Genomic DNA, 14784 nt, shown 5'->3' with positions numbered 1-14784 from the left:
TTACATTCTTCTTCCTCAGGGAACTGCTTTCTGTCTTTTGTGGGTCTGAGGTAGGTACTTGGTACATGGTACTTGTGTGCATGGAGGTACCTGAAGAGGACATGGGGTACCCTGCACTACCACTCTGCCTTACTGCCTTGAGACAGGGTCTCTCACCAGATCTAGAGCTAGGCTGGCAGTCAGGAGGCCCAGGGACGCTCCTCTCATCGCTTTCCTCCACAGCACTAGTTCCAGGTGTACAGGGCCATTCCTGGCTTTTCATGTCTTTTTGAGATTTGAACTGGAGTCCTCGTACTTGCTCAGCAGGCACTCTTACCGCTAAGCCATTTCCTCAGCCCCTCAATTTTAAACTGTTCATTTTTTTTTTTTTGAGTTTAGTTATTCAACTTCCCACTACAGAATTACTATGATTTCAATTAAATTGAGACACTTGTTTTGATTTATAGACATAGTCTCTTATTAAGTAGACCAGGCTGACCTGGAACTCACAGAAATCTACCTGCCTCTGCCTCCCAAGTGCTGGGACAACAGGCTTGCAATAGTCTAGCTTAGATTAAAAAAAAAAATAGTAACAATACAGAGTGTGACCACTTCCAAGTGTATGGAAAGTAATGTTGCTGCTCCAAAGCCAAGCCATAGCAACAACTCTTTAATTCTCTGAATTTCTTTTTAAATCACTTATAATTTTGTACTGTTAAAGAGACAGAGATATCTCAGTGGGTGAATGTTGCTGGATGACTTCAGTTCAATCCCCAGGGCCCACGTGGTGGAAGGAGGGATTCCTACAAGTTGTCCCCTGACTTCCAACTCCTGCTGTAGAATGTGTCCTCTCCTCCCCCCAATTAATAACATTTTTAAGATAAACTATTCCCTGAGTGATGCTACATACCTTATGTCTGTGATAACAACAACATGTTCACAATCTCCCTGGTGACAGTATAAGTAAGGAAAGCCAAGTTTAATATTCAAGTCATTAAACGTGAAATCTTCCATTTTAGCAGTCTGAAATTTTCCATATCCTCGATCATGGGACTCTGACCACTCTATAATAGTTCTGTTTTGGGGAAAGGTAAAGATAAAACATTATTATTGATACTTGAACAGTAAAGAAGAGTTTGTATCTGCAATATTTCACATAATCTGGCCTCCTAATTAAACAGATGGTTGCCATTTCAAAGGGAAGATTATGATGGTTAATAAATTCTTGGATTAGGAACAGTGAATCTGGACCAGTTAGGTAACAGCATTGGTCATCAAACCCGATGACCCTGGGTTCAATCCCCAGGATTCACAGTGGAAGGATAAGACTTAACTACTACTAGTTTTTCTCTGCTAACATGTGTGCCATTGCATAAACACATACATCTAAGCTCCCACAGAGTAAAAATGCTCAAGGGGGTTTGTGGGTGTACTGGGGGATCAGACACTGAACTCTTCATCGGTCTGAGTAACAGCTCTTTTTTATTCTTAGGGTTTTGTATATTTTGAGACAGGGTCTTTCTCACTATGTAGCACTGGCTATCCTAGAACACCACTGGGTAGACCAGGATGGCCTTGAAGTAAGGAGACTCACCTCTGCCCTTGTCATCCCAGGAAGGACCAGTTTTTTTGGGAAGCTGTATGATATGTACCACTTTAGCACAAACAAAGAATGTACAATAATGCCACATTTTGTTCTCAGTTTACTTTTGGCAACAGGCTTTTTTTTTCTTTACAAAAAATTAGCACGTACCAAGATTAGAATGTTAGTATTTTTTTCTCTCTTTTTTATTTAAAATTTTTTTTCCATTTTACATACCAACAACAGTTCCCACTCCCTCCCCTCCTCCCACTCACCCCCCACTTTCTCCCCACTCCACCCCCCTGCACTCCTCAGAGAGGGTAAGGCCTCCCATGGGGGAGTCAACAAAGTCTCACATATCAAGTTGATATGTATCCAGGCTGAGCAAGGCATCCCTCCATAGGGGATGGGCTATAAAAGCCAGTTCATACAATAGGGATAAATCTTGGTCCCACTCCCAGGGGCCCCACAAACTGCCCAAGCCACACAACTGTCACCCACATTCAGAGGATCTAATTAAGTCCCATGAGGGTACTGAGCTCCAACTAGCTTGTGTCAGCTGTCTCTCAGGGTTTCCCCATCATGATCTTGACCCTCTGTTCATATAATCCCTCCTCCCTCTCTCTTGGACTGGACTCTGGGAGCTCCACCCAATGCTTAGCTGTGGATCTCTGCATCTGCTTCCATCAGTTACTGGATGGAGATTCTATGATGACAATTAAGGTCACTGATCCCAAGTCATTGATCTGATTACAGGGGAAGACCAGTTCAGGGACCCTCTCCACTATTGCTTGGAGTCTTAGCTGGAGTTATCCTTGTGGGTTCCTGGCAATTTCCCTGGTACCAGGTTTCTCCCTAAACCCACAATGGCTTCTCCCTCTGCCAAGATAACTCTTTCCTTGTTCTCCCTCTCTGTCCCTCCTCCAACCTGACCGGGGCATTCCCTCATGTTCTCCTGGCACCTTCCCTTACCTCCTGTTTCCCCTTTCCTCTCATTACCTAGCTTCTCTGGGGTTGTGGACTGGAGCCTGGTTAGAGAATGTTAGTATTTCTTCGTTTCACATTCTATTCTGCTGGTGGTGGCAGCTGTCCACGAATTTAATCCTAGCACTCGGGAGGCAGAGGCAGGTGGAACTGAGGACAGTCTGGTCTACTGAGTAAGGTCTAGGACAACCAGTGCTACACAGAGAAGGCCTGTCTTGAAAAACCAGGAAAAAAAAATTTCTCATTAAGTACTTATAGCTATGACCCACAGAAGCTACAGACAGCTCTTTGGGGCACTCAATTATTTTTATTATTAAGAACTGAGAACAAGTGTTGAAAACTACATTAAAAAAAGGATGAAAAATGGCTATAACCAGTACGTCGGAGGCTGTGGCCACTGATAATGAAATGTGTTAATAAAATGCTATTAGAAATGAATTTTTGTATTCTTCTACCTGAGCAACATCACACACGTGTCCACCTACTTCCCCACACAGGGCAAATAATAATTTATATGAGACATGCAGAAAACAGAGGGAAGAAAAATGGCTAGTGGGTAAGAGTGTGCTGCTCTTCCACAGACCCCGAGATACTCTCTAGCTCCAAGGATCCACGTTCTTTTTCTGGCTCTGCCACACCTGCACTCACAAATACATAGCGTTCCTTCCCCCTTATACACACAATTAAAAATAAGCCCTTAAAACAAGAAAAAAGTACTGAAAGATTAGCATTATCACCTGAGATTAATAACCAAGTACCTTTAGAGGTACGTGCCATTCAATACAAACTTTATAAACAGTTCCTTGTGGGGCAGAGAGGAATCCTTAAAAATACAGTAGTAAGATTTGTGTAGCTGTCACTAATTTAAAAGCTAGAAATAAACTGGGCATGGTGGTGCATTCCTTTAATCACAGCACACAAGAGGCAGAGGCAGGTGGATCTCTGAGTATGGGGCTAGCCTGTCTACAGAGCAAGTTCCAGGACAGCCAGGATTACATACAGAAGCCTGTCTTGGAAAAAAACAACTAGAGATAAACATTTGTATAGTTAGGTGTGGTGGTACATGTTTTTAATTTCAGCACTTGGGGGGGGGGCGCAGAAGCAGGAGAATCACTAAGGTCCAGACCATCCAGGGCTACATAGTGAGGCCCTTCTCAAAAGAACAGAAACTGACAGGAAAAACCACAAGACTTTGGGCAGATTTTTGGGACGAGTACCTGCTTAAGTCTCTGCATTCTGGGTATCTTCTGTCATTGTAAAAGGTTCCTTCAAAATAAAAAAAAGCTGATTTGTAGAGGTCCTACAAGAAAACACATGGTATTTAATGAAAGCCCATTTGTAACAATTCAAGTAGTCATAATTTATACACCATAAAAACCACAGGAATACTCAGCAACTCATGTTTGGGGGCCCTCAATGCTGTCATAAGCTGTTACTCAATAAAATCTTGCTTACTTGTGAGCGCACACGCATGCACACATGCACACACGCACGCACACACACGAGAGAGAGAGAGAGAGAGAGAGAGAGAGAGAGAGAGAGGGAGGGAGGGAGGGAGGAGGGAGGGAGGGAGGGAGGGCGGGCGAGCGAGCGCGCCTAGGTTACACAGTGAGACCCTGTCTTCAAACAAGTAAATAAATATCCTAAAAGAATAACTACTGCCTTATTTTGGAAACAGTTTGGTATACATACAATTTTGTTCATCATATAACACTCGTATAAAACTCCATCAGAAGTAACTTGAGCAACTTAGTGCCTCCTCACATTATTGCTTATTTACAAAGAAAACTCTAAAAGAACAAAAATGGTTCCTACCAGATGTTACCTGTTAATAACCTCTCCTCACTGTACAAACAGGTAGCGTATGGGCAAGTTTAATAGTGCCCACATGCAATCCCAGTACTTGTGAAATTGAGGCAGAAGATTCACAAGTTCCAAGCCAGTCAGGATACTAGACAATGTATTTGATACTTGATCAGAAAATACTAGCACTGTTTATGTGCTTTTTTAAAAAATACACTTCTATTCTAAAAACAATAACCGTCCCTTCAAACACTAGCAAATCCTTTTTTTACTTTAAAGCTATAGGGACTTAAATACACTGGAGTTCCCCAAGTTGTGGCACATTGGCAATGACTAACAGTCCAGCTCACTGTAAAAGCTGCAGCTCCCTGCAAAACCTGTTCACAACTGTCAGTGGGACACATGGCAGGGAATCAAGGACTTATTTCCACTTTTCTTTGGTGTACAATGGTGTTAACAAAAAATAATTTTGGGAAAAAGCTGAAAGCTACTGAACATAGGTAATGAATACATGAGGTTCATTATACCATTCTCTATAATGATTTTATGTTTTGAAACTTTTTCAACAGAAGCAAATGAAGAAAAAAAAAACACTGTAAAATACAAATATCAATATAATAGTCTTTTTAAGGCTGTAAGTTGTTAGGCTCACACCCAGCCATGTGGCTCACGCCTTTAATCCCAGCACTTGGGAGGCAGAGGCAGGTGGATCTTAGTCAATTCAAGGCCAGCCTGGTCTACATAGTGAGTTCCTGGACAGCCAGGGCTATGTAGAGAGATGCTGTGTCAAAGAACAAAACAAAATAAAAAACCAGGGACAACAACAACAACAACAAAAAGATGTTAGGTTCAGTCAGTACCTCATGTATAGGTATCTGCCCTTCTAAATGCTTTTAAACTTCATAAATATAATTCCTCAAACATCGCCGAAGAAGGAGAACCAAAGCAGATTTTTGAACAGATAGACGCCCCACAAAGCCCTGTGCAGAAAGAAGCCTGGGGGTGAAGTGTAATCCCTGTTTTTCAGCGCCTGCTCACCAGATAGTCATCCACAACCAGCACCATGCCAGCACCCGGGCTGTGAAGGGGAAACATGGGCCTGACTCCAGCCTCTCCCACTGTGTGGTGAACTCAGGACTGCTCTTTTTCTTGTGAAAAGATGACCCTTCTTTCCAAGGCCAACATACACACACTCGGCATGTGGTGTGTGCTCAACGATCAGGCTATTATTTAGTAGACAAGCAGAAAGAATGTAGCAGCATATCTGTAAATACCATTCAGTAAGACAACAGGGAGCCAGAGGGATGGCTTAATGGTTATGAGCACTTGCTGCTGTTCCTCGGAACCTGGGTTTCCTCCCCAGCACCCATATGGCAGCTCACAACCCACATGGAAGCACACAGGCATCTGTTTAACTTCAGTTCCAGGATCCCAATGCCCTCTTCTGGCTTCCTCAGGCACTGCAGACATGTGGTACACATACTTGTAGGCAAAACTCCCATACAAATACATTTTTAAAAATGTATATAAGACAGTAAACTATGTAGTGCCTGCTTAGAAAACTGAAGGGTTAGCACAAAGTACAAATTCTCTAAACTGACCAGTCCCGTTGTCTAGGAATGCCTGGTACACCTGACTCAACTGCTCTTTACCAATGCGGACAGGTGGCTACAAAGGGTGAAGTCAGATTTGTCACACTAAATTAATCCTATTTTAAAAAATAGTTTATTTTTAACTTATGTGCATTGGTATTTTGCCTGCATGTACATCTATGTGAGGATGTCAGATCCCCTAGAACTGGAGTTACAGTTGTGGGCTGCCATGTGGGCGTTGGGAATTGAACTCAGGTCGTCTAGAACAGCCGGTGTTCTTAACTACTGAGCCATCTCTCCAACCCCTCCTTTTGGTTTTTAAAGAAAAAAAAATCTATGTAGCCCCAGCTGTCCTGGAATTTGCTATGTAGACTAGGCTGTCCTTGAACTCACAGAGATCTGCCTGCCTTTTGCCTCCTGAGTGTACCACCATGCCCAGCCCACGTTAAAGTAATTTATTTATAGCTATACCTTCTTTTTCTGGTAGGGTTAAGAAGCCTGCAAGAGGGGGGCGTCAGACAGCTGTAAATGTGAGCAGAGACGAGTGCTTTCTTCTTGAAAAGAAAGATGAACCTATTTCCTTAAGATTCCATTTGTTTCTCTCTATCACTGCAGTTATCTCCCCCAAGTACTGACATGGTAATTTGGAAGAGTTTAAGTTTCTTAAAACCATTTTCAACATAATCACAACCATTTAGTGCAACCTCTGCCTGAGCTATGACACTCATCTCCACGTCTGTCATAGAACATAGTGGTTTATAGGGCAAGTGGGCACAGCACCAGGTATGATATGCACTGTAATGGTCATGGCAAGTCTGGAACCCAGTTTGGAAATGTGACTATGAAACCCCCAGATGCATGGTAAGATGCTTTTTGCCACACCATAATATTCAAAACAGGAACATGGAACACATGGAGAAGACAGTTAAGCAAATTTACCGTGTGAAGCCCCATGGGGTGTTAACATGGGACTCAAAACTCAAAGAAATAAAAATGTACATGGCTAGTGATTCTTCTCCAAGTTCTAACTTCACCCTACTTCTCTCAGATGTCACTTTATGTGCCTGCAGAGAGCGATGCCCTCCCTCTCTCTCCTTAGTGGGCGAGTAAATCCAGGGTCCTCTGCCAAGGTCGCACCATGTAACAGGACCAGAGCAGTCTTTCTGTCTTGAGATTCGCAAGATAGGGTCGTTCTGTCTGCTTAGGTAAGCCCTCCCTCCCTCCTGAAAATGTCTTGGCAGTCCATGGATACTTGGCTCTCTCCAAGAGGCCCTGGGGCCTTTCTGCCTCACGAAGAGGAAACCACAGCGAAGATCAACGGTCCACCATCTCCCTGTCTGACCCTGGCCGTGACCCTACAGCAGTGAAGACGGGGTCAAAGGGCGGCAGCTCTTGGCGAACTGCCAACTTCTCCTTGAGGTAGTTAAGGTGGACTAAAATCTCACGGCACTTTGAATAGGATGGAGACCAAAATGAAAGCCATGGAGAGTGCTGACTGAGCTCAGGCCTGGAACTAGAGACAAATGAACAAGGAAGCCCGGTCAAGTCCGACTGTAAGGGAAAGGAAAGACAAGTGGCCGGCCAGCTAGACAGGCAGGAAAGCTCAGGAGGGGGCGTCAGACAGCTGTAAATGTGAGCAGACAGTGGACAACAACCACTGCCTCTGAAAGACTCCAGGGATGGCAGGAGAGACAACAGCGCCCAGTCAGTCCCACGAACATGAGAACACTCAGTCCACACTCGGGCCCCGCTGCAGCACTCACTCTTTCCTTTGCTTCCTGTTTTCCTCATCTTTAAGGGGAAGGGAAAGGTCACCTTACTTTGCTGATGTGCTCAGGGGCCTGGTCTGGAGTACTACTGAATTCTCCGCCAATCTGGAGGTCACTGACACAGCAAATTGAATCCCTCAGTTCGGTGAGCTTCTGACTGCCCAATACCAACATTGTCTGGTACGGTTTGTGTTCTCTGTGCTGCAGTCAAACAGTAAGTAAGTGTCCATTTTAAAGACCAGTTAACCACAAATCCCACCAAGACCTGATCTAAACGAAGTTCCTACTTTTTTCCCCCTTGAGACAGGTTTCTCTGCATAGCCCTGGATGTCCTCAAACCGAGACCAACCTGCCTCTGCCTCCCAAGTGCTGGATTAAAGGTGTGTGCTACCATGCCAGTCGTCATTTTCTTTATTTAACCTATCCCCTTGGGCTGGAGTCAGAGTTCAGTAGTACAGCACTTGCCTGAGTATGCACAAGGTTCTGAGTTTGATCTATAGTACTGAAAACAAATAAATCCCAGAAGTTGCCATTCTATATTTCCTTAGTTTCTGTATTTTTCTACCTCATATCCATTAATCAGAAGACCAATCTAGAAAAGTTAGCTTAGTGGTAGAATGCATGTCTACACACAAGGTGCTGGGTGTAATTCAGCCGAGAGGTAGGAGTCGGAGCGCTCACACCAACCAACCCTAAACTGGTTACACCTCCTATAGAAACCCGAAGAGTTGCGTATGCATTCCTCATTTCAGCCTTCTGTGGTGTGCTCTTTCTTCTTAGGTGGTTTGCATTTGCTCAGATGGAACTAACTTCTCCCACCATCACCCAATCACCTCCCCAAATTAAAAACCCACTGGGTACAAAAGAGACACCTGATAACAGAATTTTTTACTTTAAAGTTTATAATCAAGGTGATACTAAATTGACATCAGGACTAGGAGCCTTTAGAATACAACTTCATCTAGCAGTAATGTCTTGAATTTTCCTGGAAGTTGCATCACTGAAGTTAGCAATCTACATCCTGCTCTCAAGTTATAAACCCAAAAAATTCATTTCTAAAAACTGGCAAGTAGCCAGCCTGGTCTCCAAATTCAGTTCCAGGATAGCCATAGCTGTTATACAGAGAAACACTGTCTCAGAAAAAACAAAACCCCAAAAATAAAATAGTAATTTGAGATCTCAAGCAATGAAATTAGTAAGTACAATCAAGGTGCTTCATAAAAGCCTACTTAAGTGCAAATTATGTATAGCAATACACATAAACCACAGAATTTAGGACCTATTTCTAAAAAAGCAAAAACAGATACAAAATCTGATGCCTGCTTAACATGTGCAGACCTGGCCTTCAGTTCTTGACACTGTAAAAGAAGGGGAGGGCAAGGACAGGTCCATGTCAAGTCAGAACACAGTTCTTTCAGTAGAGACTTCTAAGAAATTACTGGCTGTGGCGGTGTGAGTGAGAAATATCCCCATAGTCTCTGACATTTAAAAAAGTGGTCCCAGTTGCTGGTCCTGTTAAGGGAGCCTTAGGAAGTGTGGCTTTGTGGGAGGAAATGTGTCACTGAGGATTTATTTTTTAAATTCATTTTTACCTTTTTTTTTTTGGTTTTTCGAGACGGTTTCTCTATGTAGCTTTTCACCTTTCCTAGAACTCACACTGTAGCCCAGGCTGGCCTTGAACTCACCAAGATCCGCCTGCCTCTGCCTCCCGAGTGCTGGGATTAAAGGCGTGCGCCACCCTTAATGAGCCCGGCTCATTTTTACTTTGAATCCTATGTATGCTTGTGTTTCCGTGTGTGAATATGTGCATAGGAGTGCACTTGTGTGAGGAGGCTAAAAGAGTGTGGGTTCTTTAGAGCTGGAGTGACAGGCGGCTGTGAGCCACCTGATGTGTGTGCTGGGAACAGAACTCTGGTCCTCTGCAGGAGTGGTAGTTGCTGAGCCTCACTCTAGCCCGAGCCTGGGTTTGAAAGCTTAAAGATTTGCACCATTGTCAGTGTGCTCTCTGCTTCCCGTCTGTGGCAGTTTGAGATGTGAGCTCTCTCTCAGCTGCCAGCTCCAGTGGCTATGTCTGCTGCCTGCGGCCTCTCTTCACCCTCTGGACTCTAACCCTCTGGAACCAGAAGCCCCAACTAAGCCCTTCCTCTGTAACTGCCCTGGTGGCTGTGTTTCCGCACAGCAGCAGAGAAGAAACTATAGCACACTGGGTAGTATCCCTAACTCGTTTATTTTATGCATTTTCATCAATGAGGAACTTCCCAAGGATTCTGAACAAAGTCCATTCTGTTCCTCTATCAGCAAATTAGAATCACTCTGGAGGTATATACATACTTTCAGTTGCTTCTACTGCAAAATCAGCTACACATTTGAGTGTTATAAGTCTAATCATTCGTTAAAAGATGTAAACTGCCAAGTGGCGATGGCGCACGCCTTTAATCTCAGCACTAGGGAGGCAGAGCCAGGTGGATCTCTGTGAGTTCGAGGCCAGCCTGGTCTACAAAGTGAGCTCCAGGACAGGCTCCAAAGCTACACAGAGAAACCCTGTCTTGAAAAAAAAAAAAAAAAAAAAAAAAAAGAAAAAGAAAAAAAAAAAGAAAAAAATGTAAATTTAACTTTTGAAATTTGTTGGAACATTTCTTTCTTTCTTTTTTTTTTTTTTAAAGATTTATTTGTTATGTATACTTGCATGTACCCCTGCAGGCCAGAAGAGGGAGCCAGATCTCATTACAGATGGTTGTGAGCCACCACATGGGTGCTGGGAATTGAACCCAGGTCCTCTGGAAGAACAGTCAGTGTTCTTAACCTCTGAGCCATCTCCCCAGCCCCTGGAACATTTCTTATTAAAACAAAGAGCTCACAAATACATCCTGTGAGTCCTAAAATTAAGATGTCAGACTGTATATGCTAACATTTATTTTGAAACTTGAGAGGACTCAAATAATGAAATACTTAGTTCAAAGTTACTTTTAGGGACTGGTGGTGTCCCTAGGGTAAAATACTTGCCTAGTATGCTTGAGGTTCTAGGTTCTGCCCCTACTACTCAAAGTTACTTAGCCATGAAAACCAGGTTTCACTACTGACCTTGTTAAATATAACAGGGTACAAGATGTTCACAGATAGGATAAGCTCCCCTTCTTCAATCATGTCTTCTGGATTTTTAGGTTTTTTCCCAAGTGCATGAGATTCCTGAAGAAAGAAAACAAGACCTTGGAATCAGCCACTGTAACTCAACTAAGCTAAGAGACAATGCAGCACAGAGCCCCCAGGGAGGTTCTGGTCAACCTTGGCTTTGATGTCCAGTTCTAAGTGAGGAATGGTTAGTCTCCATTCCTCAGCTCAGCTTCACCTCGTGTAATAACAGAAAATACTTTTTACAGACTTGTTTTGGGGAATGTGTACATAAAACATGTAATAAGACATCTGGTGTTATATGCTTAGCAACCAATGATAAACAGAAATATTAGCTAATATTGTTCTGAATGGCATTTCTCATCACTATTCCTTGTTAATAGCCTTTAATATGTTTATAAAAATCAGTTTTAACAGAAAGAGCTTGGAAGTTCAGCAATCTACTCCAGGTTGCAAATATATATAATCTTTAACATAACATTCTTTTCTATGTGCTTAATAGTTACAAGGGCCACTAAAATGAAACAGTTCAGTGAAAATGCAAGATGTTGTAAAAATTAGTGGGAGTCAGGGCTAGAGGAGAGCTTGAAGACTAAGAGCACTTAGTGCTCTTGGCGAGGTCCCAGCATGCACATGGTGGCAGTTTACAGCCACCTGTAACTCCAGTTCCAGGCGATCTGATGTCCTCTTCTGCCTTCTGCATGTGGTATACATTCATACATTAGGTATAGACACATACACATAAACTAATAAATATTTTTGTTATTTAAAGCATGGGAGTGACATCATGCAGAATAGCAGTTTTTTTCAACTAAAGCAGCCACGAGGCTGAGAAGATAAAATGAAATCAATTTCTTTGGAAGTCTGGAAACTGGCTGGCTATTCCCACAGGCAAGAGAGTGTCTGGAGAAGGGAGAAGCTGACTGTATTCTGCAAATAAGCAGTACGTGCAAACCAATACTTCTCCCCATCCCCTCCATCCCACTGCAGATGCGAGACAGCAGCTGAGTTCCCAAAACAGCAGGCTGGTGCCAGGGCAGACAAGCAGAGACCCTGTCATTAAAATGTGGGCTTGTGTTTTGATTCATCTGGTGGTGCTTTCCTTGACTGGCCCTGTAGGCATTACCTGATAGACCCACCTACTGGAATATTTACATAACTTTTCTTAACAGGGTTTTAAAAACTTTAATTTTTGAAGCCAGACATTTAGGTCACTGACTGAACACAGGTAATAGAATAGAACTATCAACGGTCATATACAATTAATATGTACACAGCAAAACAGCCTGGCAGAGTAAAAAGCATAACAACCAATGTCCAGTTTTCAACAAAAACTTAACACATGGAACAGGAAAATATGGCTCATGTGCAGGAAAGTAAGAATTCTATATGAACTGACCTCAAGGAAACTCGATCACTGAAATTACTGAAGTTAATTAGGAAGCCAGGTAATAGTGGTGCATGCCTTTAAACCCAGCACTCAGGAGGCAGAGGCAGAGGCAGACAGATATCTCTCTGGCTAGCCTGATCTACAAAGTGACTTCCAGGACAGCCAGAGCTAGTGCCTTGAAGAAAAATAAAAGTTAATTAATGAGGACTGGCAGATAACTTAGCAGGTAAAGCTTGCTGCCAAGCCTGTGTGGAACCATACAGGGAATAGAGAACTGAGTCCTGTAAGTTGTCCTCCGACCACATACATACTGTGGCAGGTGTATGTACATGTACAGCCCGCCCAACAGTCTCACGCACTCTCTCTGAACAAATGCAAAAAAAGTTTTAATATGCTCATTAATTATTCCTAAAAGCAAAGTCTAGACTCACTTATAAATAAAAGTCTATTGAATAAAAGCAAATAAAATAAGATGCCAAGTCAGCTGTCATAAATATGGTCAATGAACTAATAGGAACCAGTTAACTGCAGGAAATCAGGTTCCGCAACTGATTTAACAGATTTCTCAACAGAAAACAAGACAAGAAACAAGTCAGATGGCACACTTCAAACCACGGAAGAAGACGGAAACCCGGGGTTCTCTGTCTAGCAAAGCTGTCCATTAAGGATGAAGGAACACGCGGGGACGCAGAGCAGCTGGGGAAGCACTAGGGGGAGGAGGAGCAGGAGAAGGAGGAGGAGCAGCAGCAGCAGCCCTCTTCAGACTGAAGCCACACACAAGATAACCACTAGGAAGACACTCTCGGTACATGCGGAACAGGAAGGAGGTGGGAACTAAACTGATGCACAACAAAAAGCCAGTATCTAAAGGAAGGAAGGAATGGAAGACCAGAGGACAAAAGACACCCCAAAGCTCAATGATAGAAGCTCTTTCTTCCCAGGAACTAGTGTAGCTGTAAACAGATGACATTCTCCATTCTCCAGCCTGAAAGGGCAGGCTGACAGACGGAATTACAAAAACTTTATTCAGCTGGATGTTGTCTACAGGACTAAGACAGACACATGTTGATAGTAAACGGGTAAAGGATATTCCATACAAATCATAACAAAAGAAAACTGTTGGAGGCTGTTTTACTGTCAGACAAAACAGAGTTTAAGGAAGATTATGAGACAAGGTACCATACAGCAGTGAGACACACAATTACAAATATACAGAGAACAAAGGGATCCTAAAATACATACAAAAAACTCAAGAGTTTAAAAAGACACAATTCTGGATTTTGATATTTTTCTTACAATAATGAACTCAATAGGCAGTGGAAGAACTGAACACTAAAAACAAAGACTAACATAAAAAAGCAGACCCCTCCAGCCAACAGTAGCCTTCTCAAGTGCACATGACCCACTCTGTAGGACAGCCCACCAACGAGACCTAAAGGAACTAAAATCATACAAAGTAGTTCTGATCACAGTTCACTAACACTAGAAACCAGTAACAAGGAAAACTGAAATTTCCCAATGCTTGAGAATCTTAGAAACACAACAGTACAGCCATGCTCAGTGCTATATGCCTGTTACCCCATCAATGTGGGGACAGGAAGGACTGGGGCAGGAAGATTTTAAACTCTGAAGCCAGCCTGGGCTAGACAGGAAGACCCTTCTCAAAAACAAACCAATGGGCGAAGAGGTGGCTCACAATTGCAGTGGATGGCTGCTTGAGCCTCCTATGACTCTAGCTTCAGGGGATCCAATGCCCTCTTCTGGCCTCCATGGGCACTGCACTCATGTTTATAAATCCACACTCAGGCACACACATGTACACATGATCAAAATTAAAACGACACAAAACAAAACAACCCACTTGTCAAACAACCACAGGGAAAGTATACGGGGGAGTTAGGAAGCACTGTGAGACAGCGAGAGCAGATACTGAATACACTTCAGAGAAACAGCTAACAGAAAGCCACCTTAGACAGTTAACTGTGGATAAGGAACTGAAAAGAGAGAACAAACCAATTCCAGAATTAGGGGAACTAATACAAGGTGGAGAAAACAAACTAGAAAACAGAAAACTAACCAAAGCAATACTTCTGAGTGTGAGTGTGTCTGTGAGGTGCCAGTCCCTGGAAGGTTGTGATCCTCCAACATGGGTGCTGGGAACCAAACTCAGATCCTTAGGAAGAGTCAAGATGGGCTTTCAACTCTCAACCACCACTCCCGCCAAGTCAGTTCTTTACAAGGACTGAATTACTAACATCAGAACAAAAGCAGAGGGCTGTCGAGTGGCTCAGAGGTGAAGACGCTGTCTGCGAAGGCTGACAAGCTCACGGCTGCATACAAACACTGGTAAGCAGAAATCAGGACCTTCAAAGTGCCAAAAAGAAAGCCCATTCTGTGTTAAAGAATCTGGCTTTAGGTATCTTTGGGCAACTTTACTTTTTTCATCATATGTGACCAAATGAAGATGGTATTCTAGTGAGATACTCCATGCCTTAGCACCGGGGATCTGGACCATGGCCTTGTGCACTGCAGGCCAGCACTCGGCCTAGACCAAAT

General features: G+C 43.2%; 1 protein-coding gene across 7 annotated transcripts in view; it reads right to left on the bottom strand.

Moving 5' to 3' along the window:
- The window catches only part of Snapc3 (small nuclear RNA activating complex polypeptide 3), a 34710-nt gene that overhangs the window by 6605 nt on the left and 13321 nt on the right, over nt 1–14784 (bottom strand). For all 7 annotated transcript variants that reach the window (XR_005090859.1, XR_005090861.1, XR_005090857.1 and 4 more), the window contains exons 4-7: nt 10791–10895; nt 7761–7910; nt 3763–3845; nt 890–1054 (exon numbers count right to left, since the gene is read on the bottom strand). Coding sequence is in view for 1 of the 7 variants with exons in the window: in XM_028873287.2 (XP_028729120.1) it covers nt 890–1054; nt 3763–3845; nt 7761–7910; nt 10791–10895 (503 nt within the window). In the remaining 6 variants the exon portion in view is untranslated. The remainder of the gene's footprint in view (nt 1–889; nt 1055–3762; nt 3846–7760; nt 7911–10790; nt 10896–14784) is intronic.

This window comes from Peromyscus leucopus, chromosome 2 (genome assembly GCF_004664715.2).
Source record: "Peromyscus leucopus breed LL Stock chromosome 2, UCI_PerLeu_2.1, whole genome shotgun sequence".
In the NCBI taxonomy this organism is placed as follows: Eukaryota; Metazoa; Chordata; class Mammalia; order Rodentia; family Cricetidae; genus Peromyscus; species Peromyscus leucopus.
Note: the sequence above shows the minus strand (reverse complement) of the source record. Positions and strands in the feature narration are given on the sequence as shown.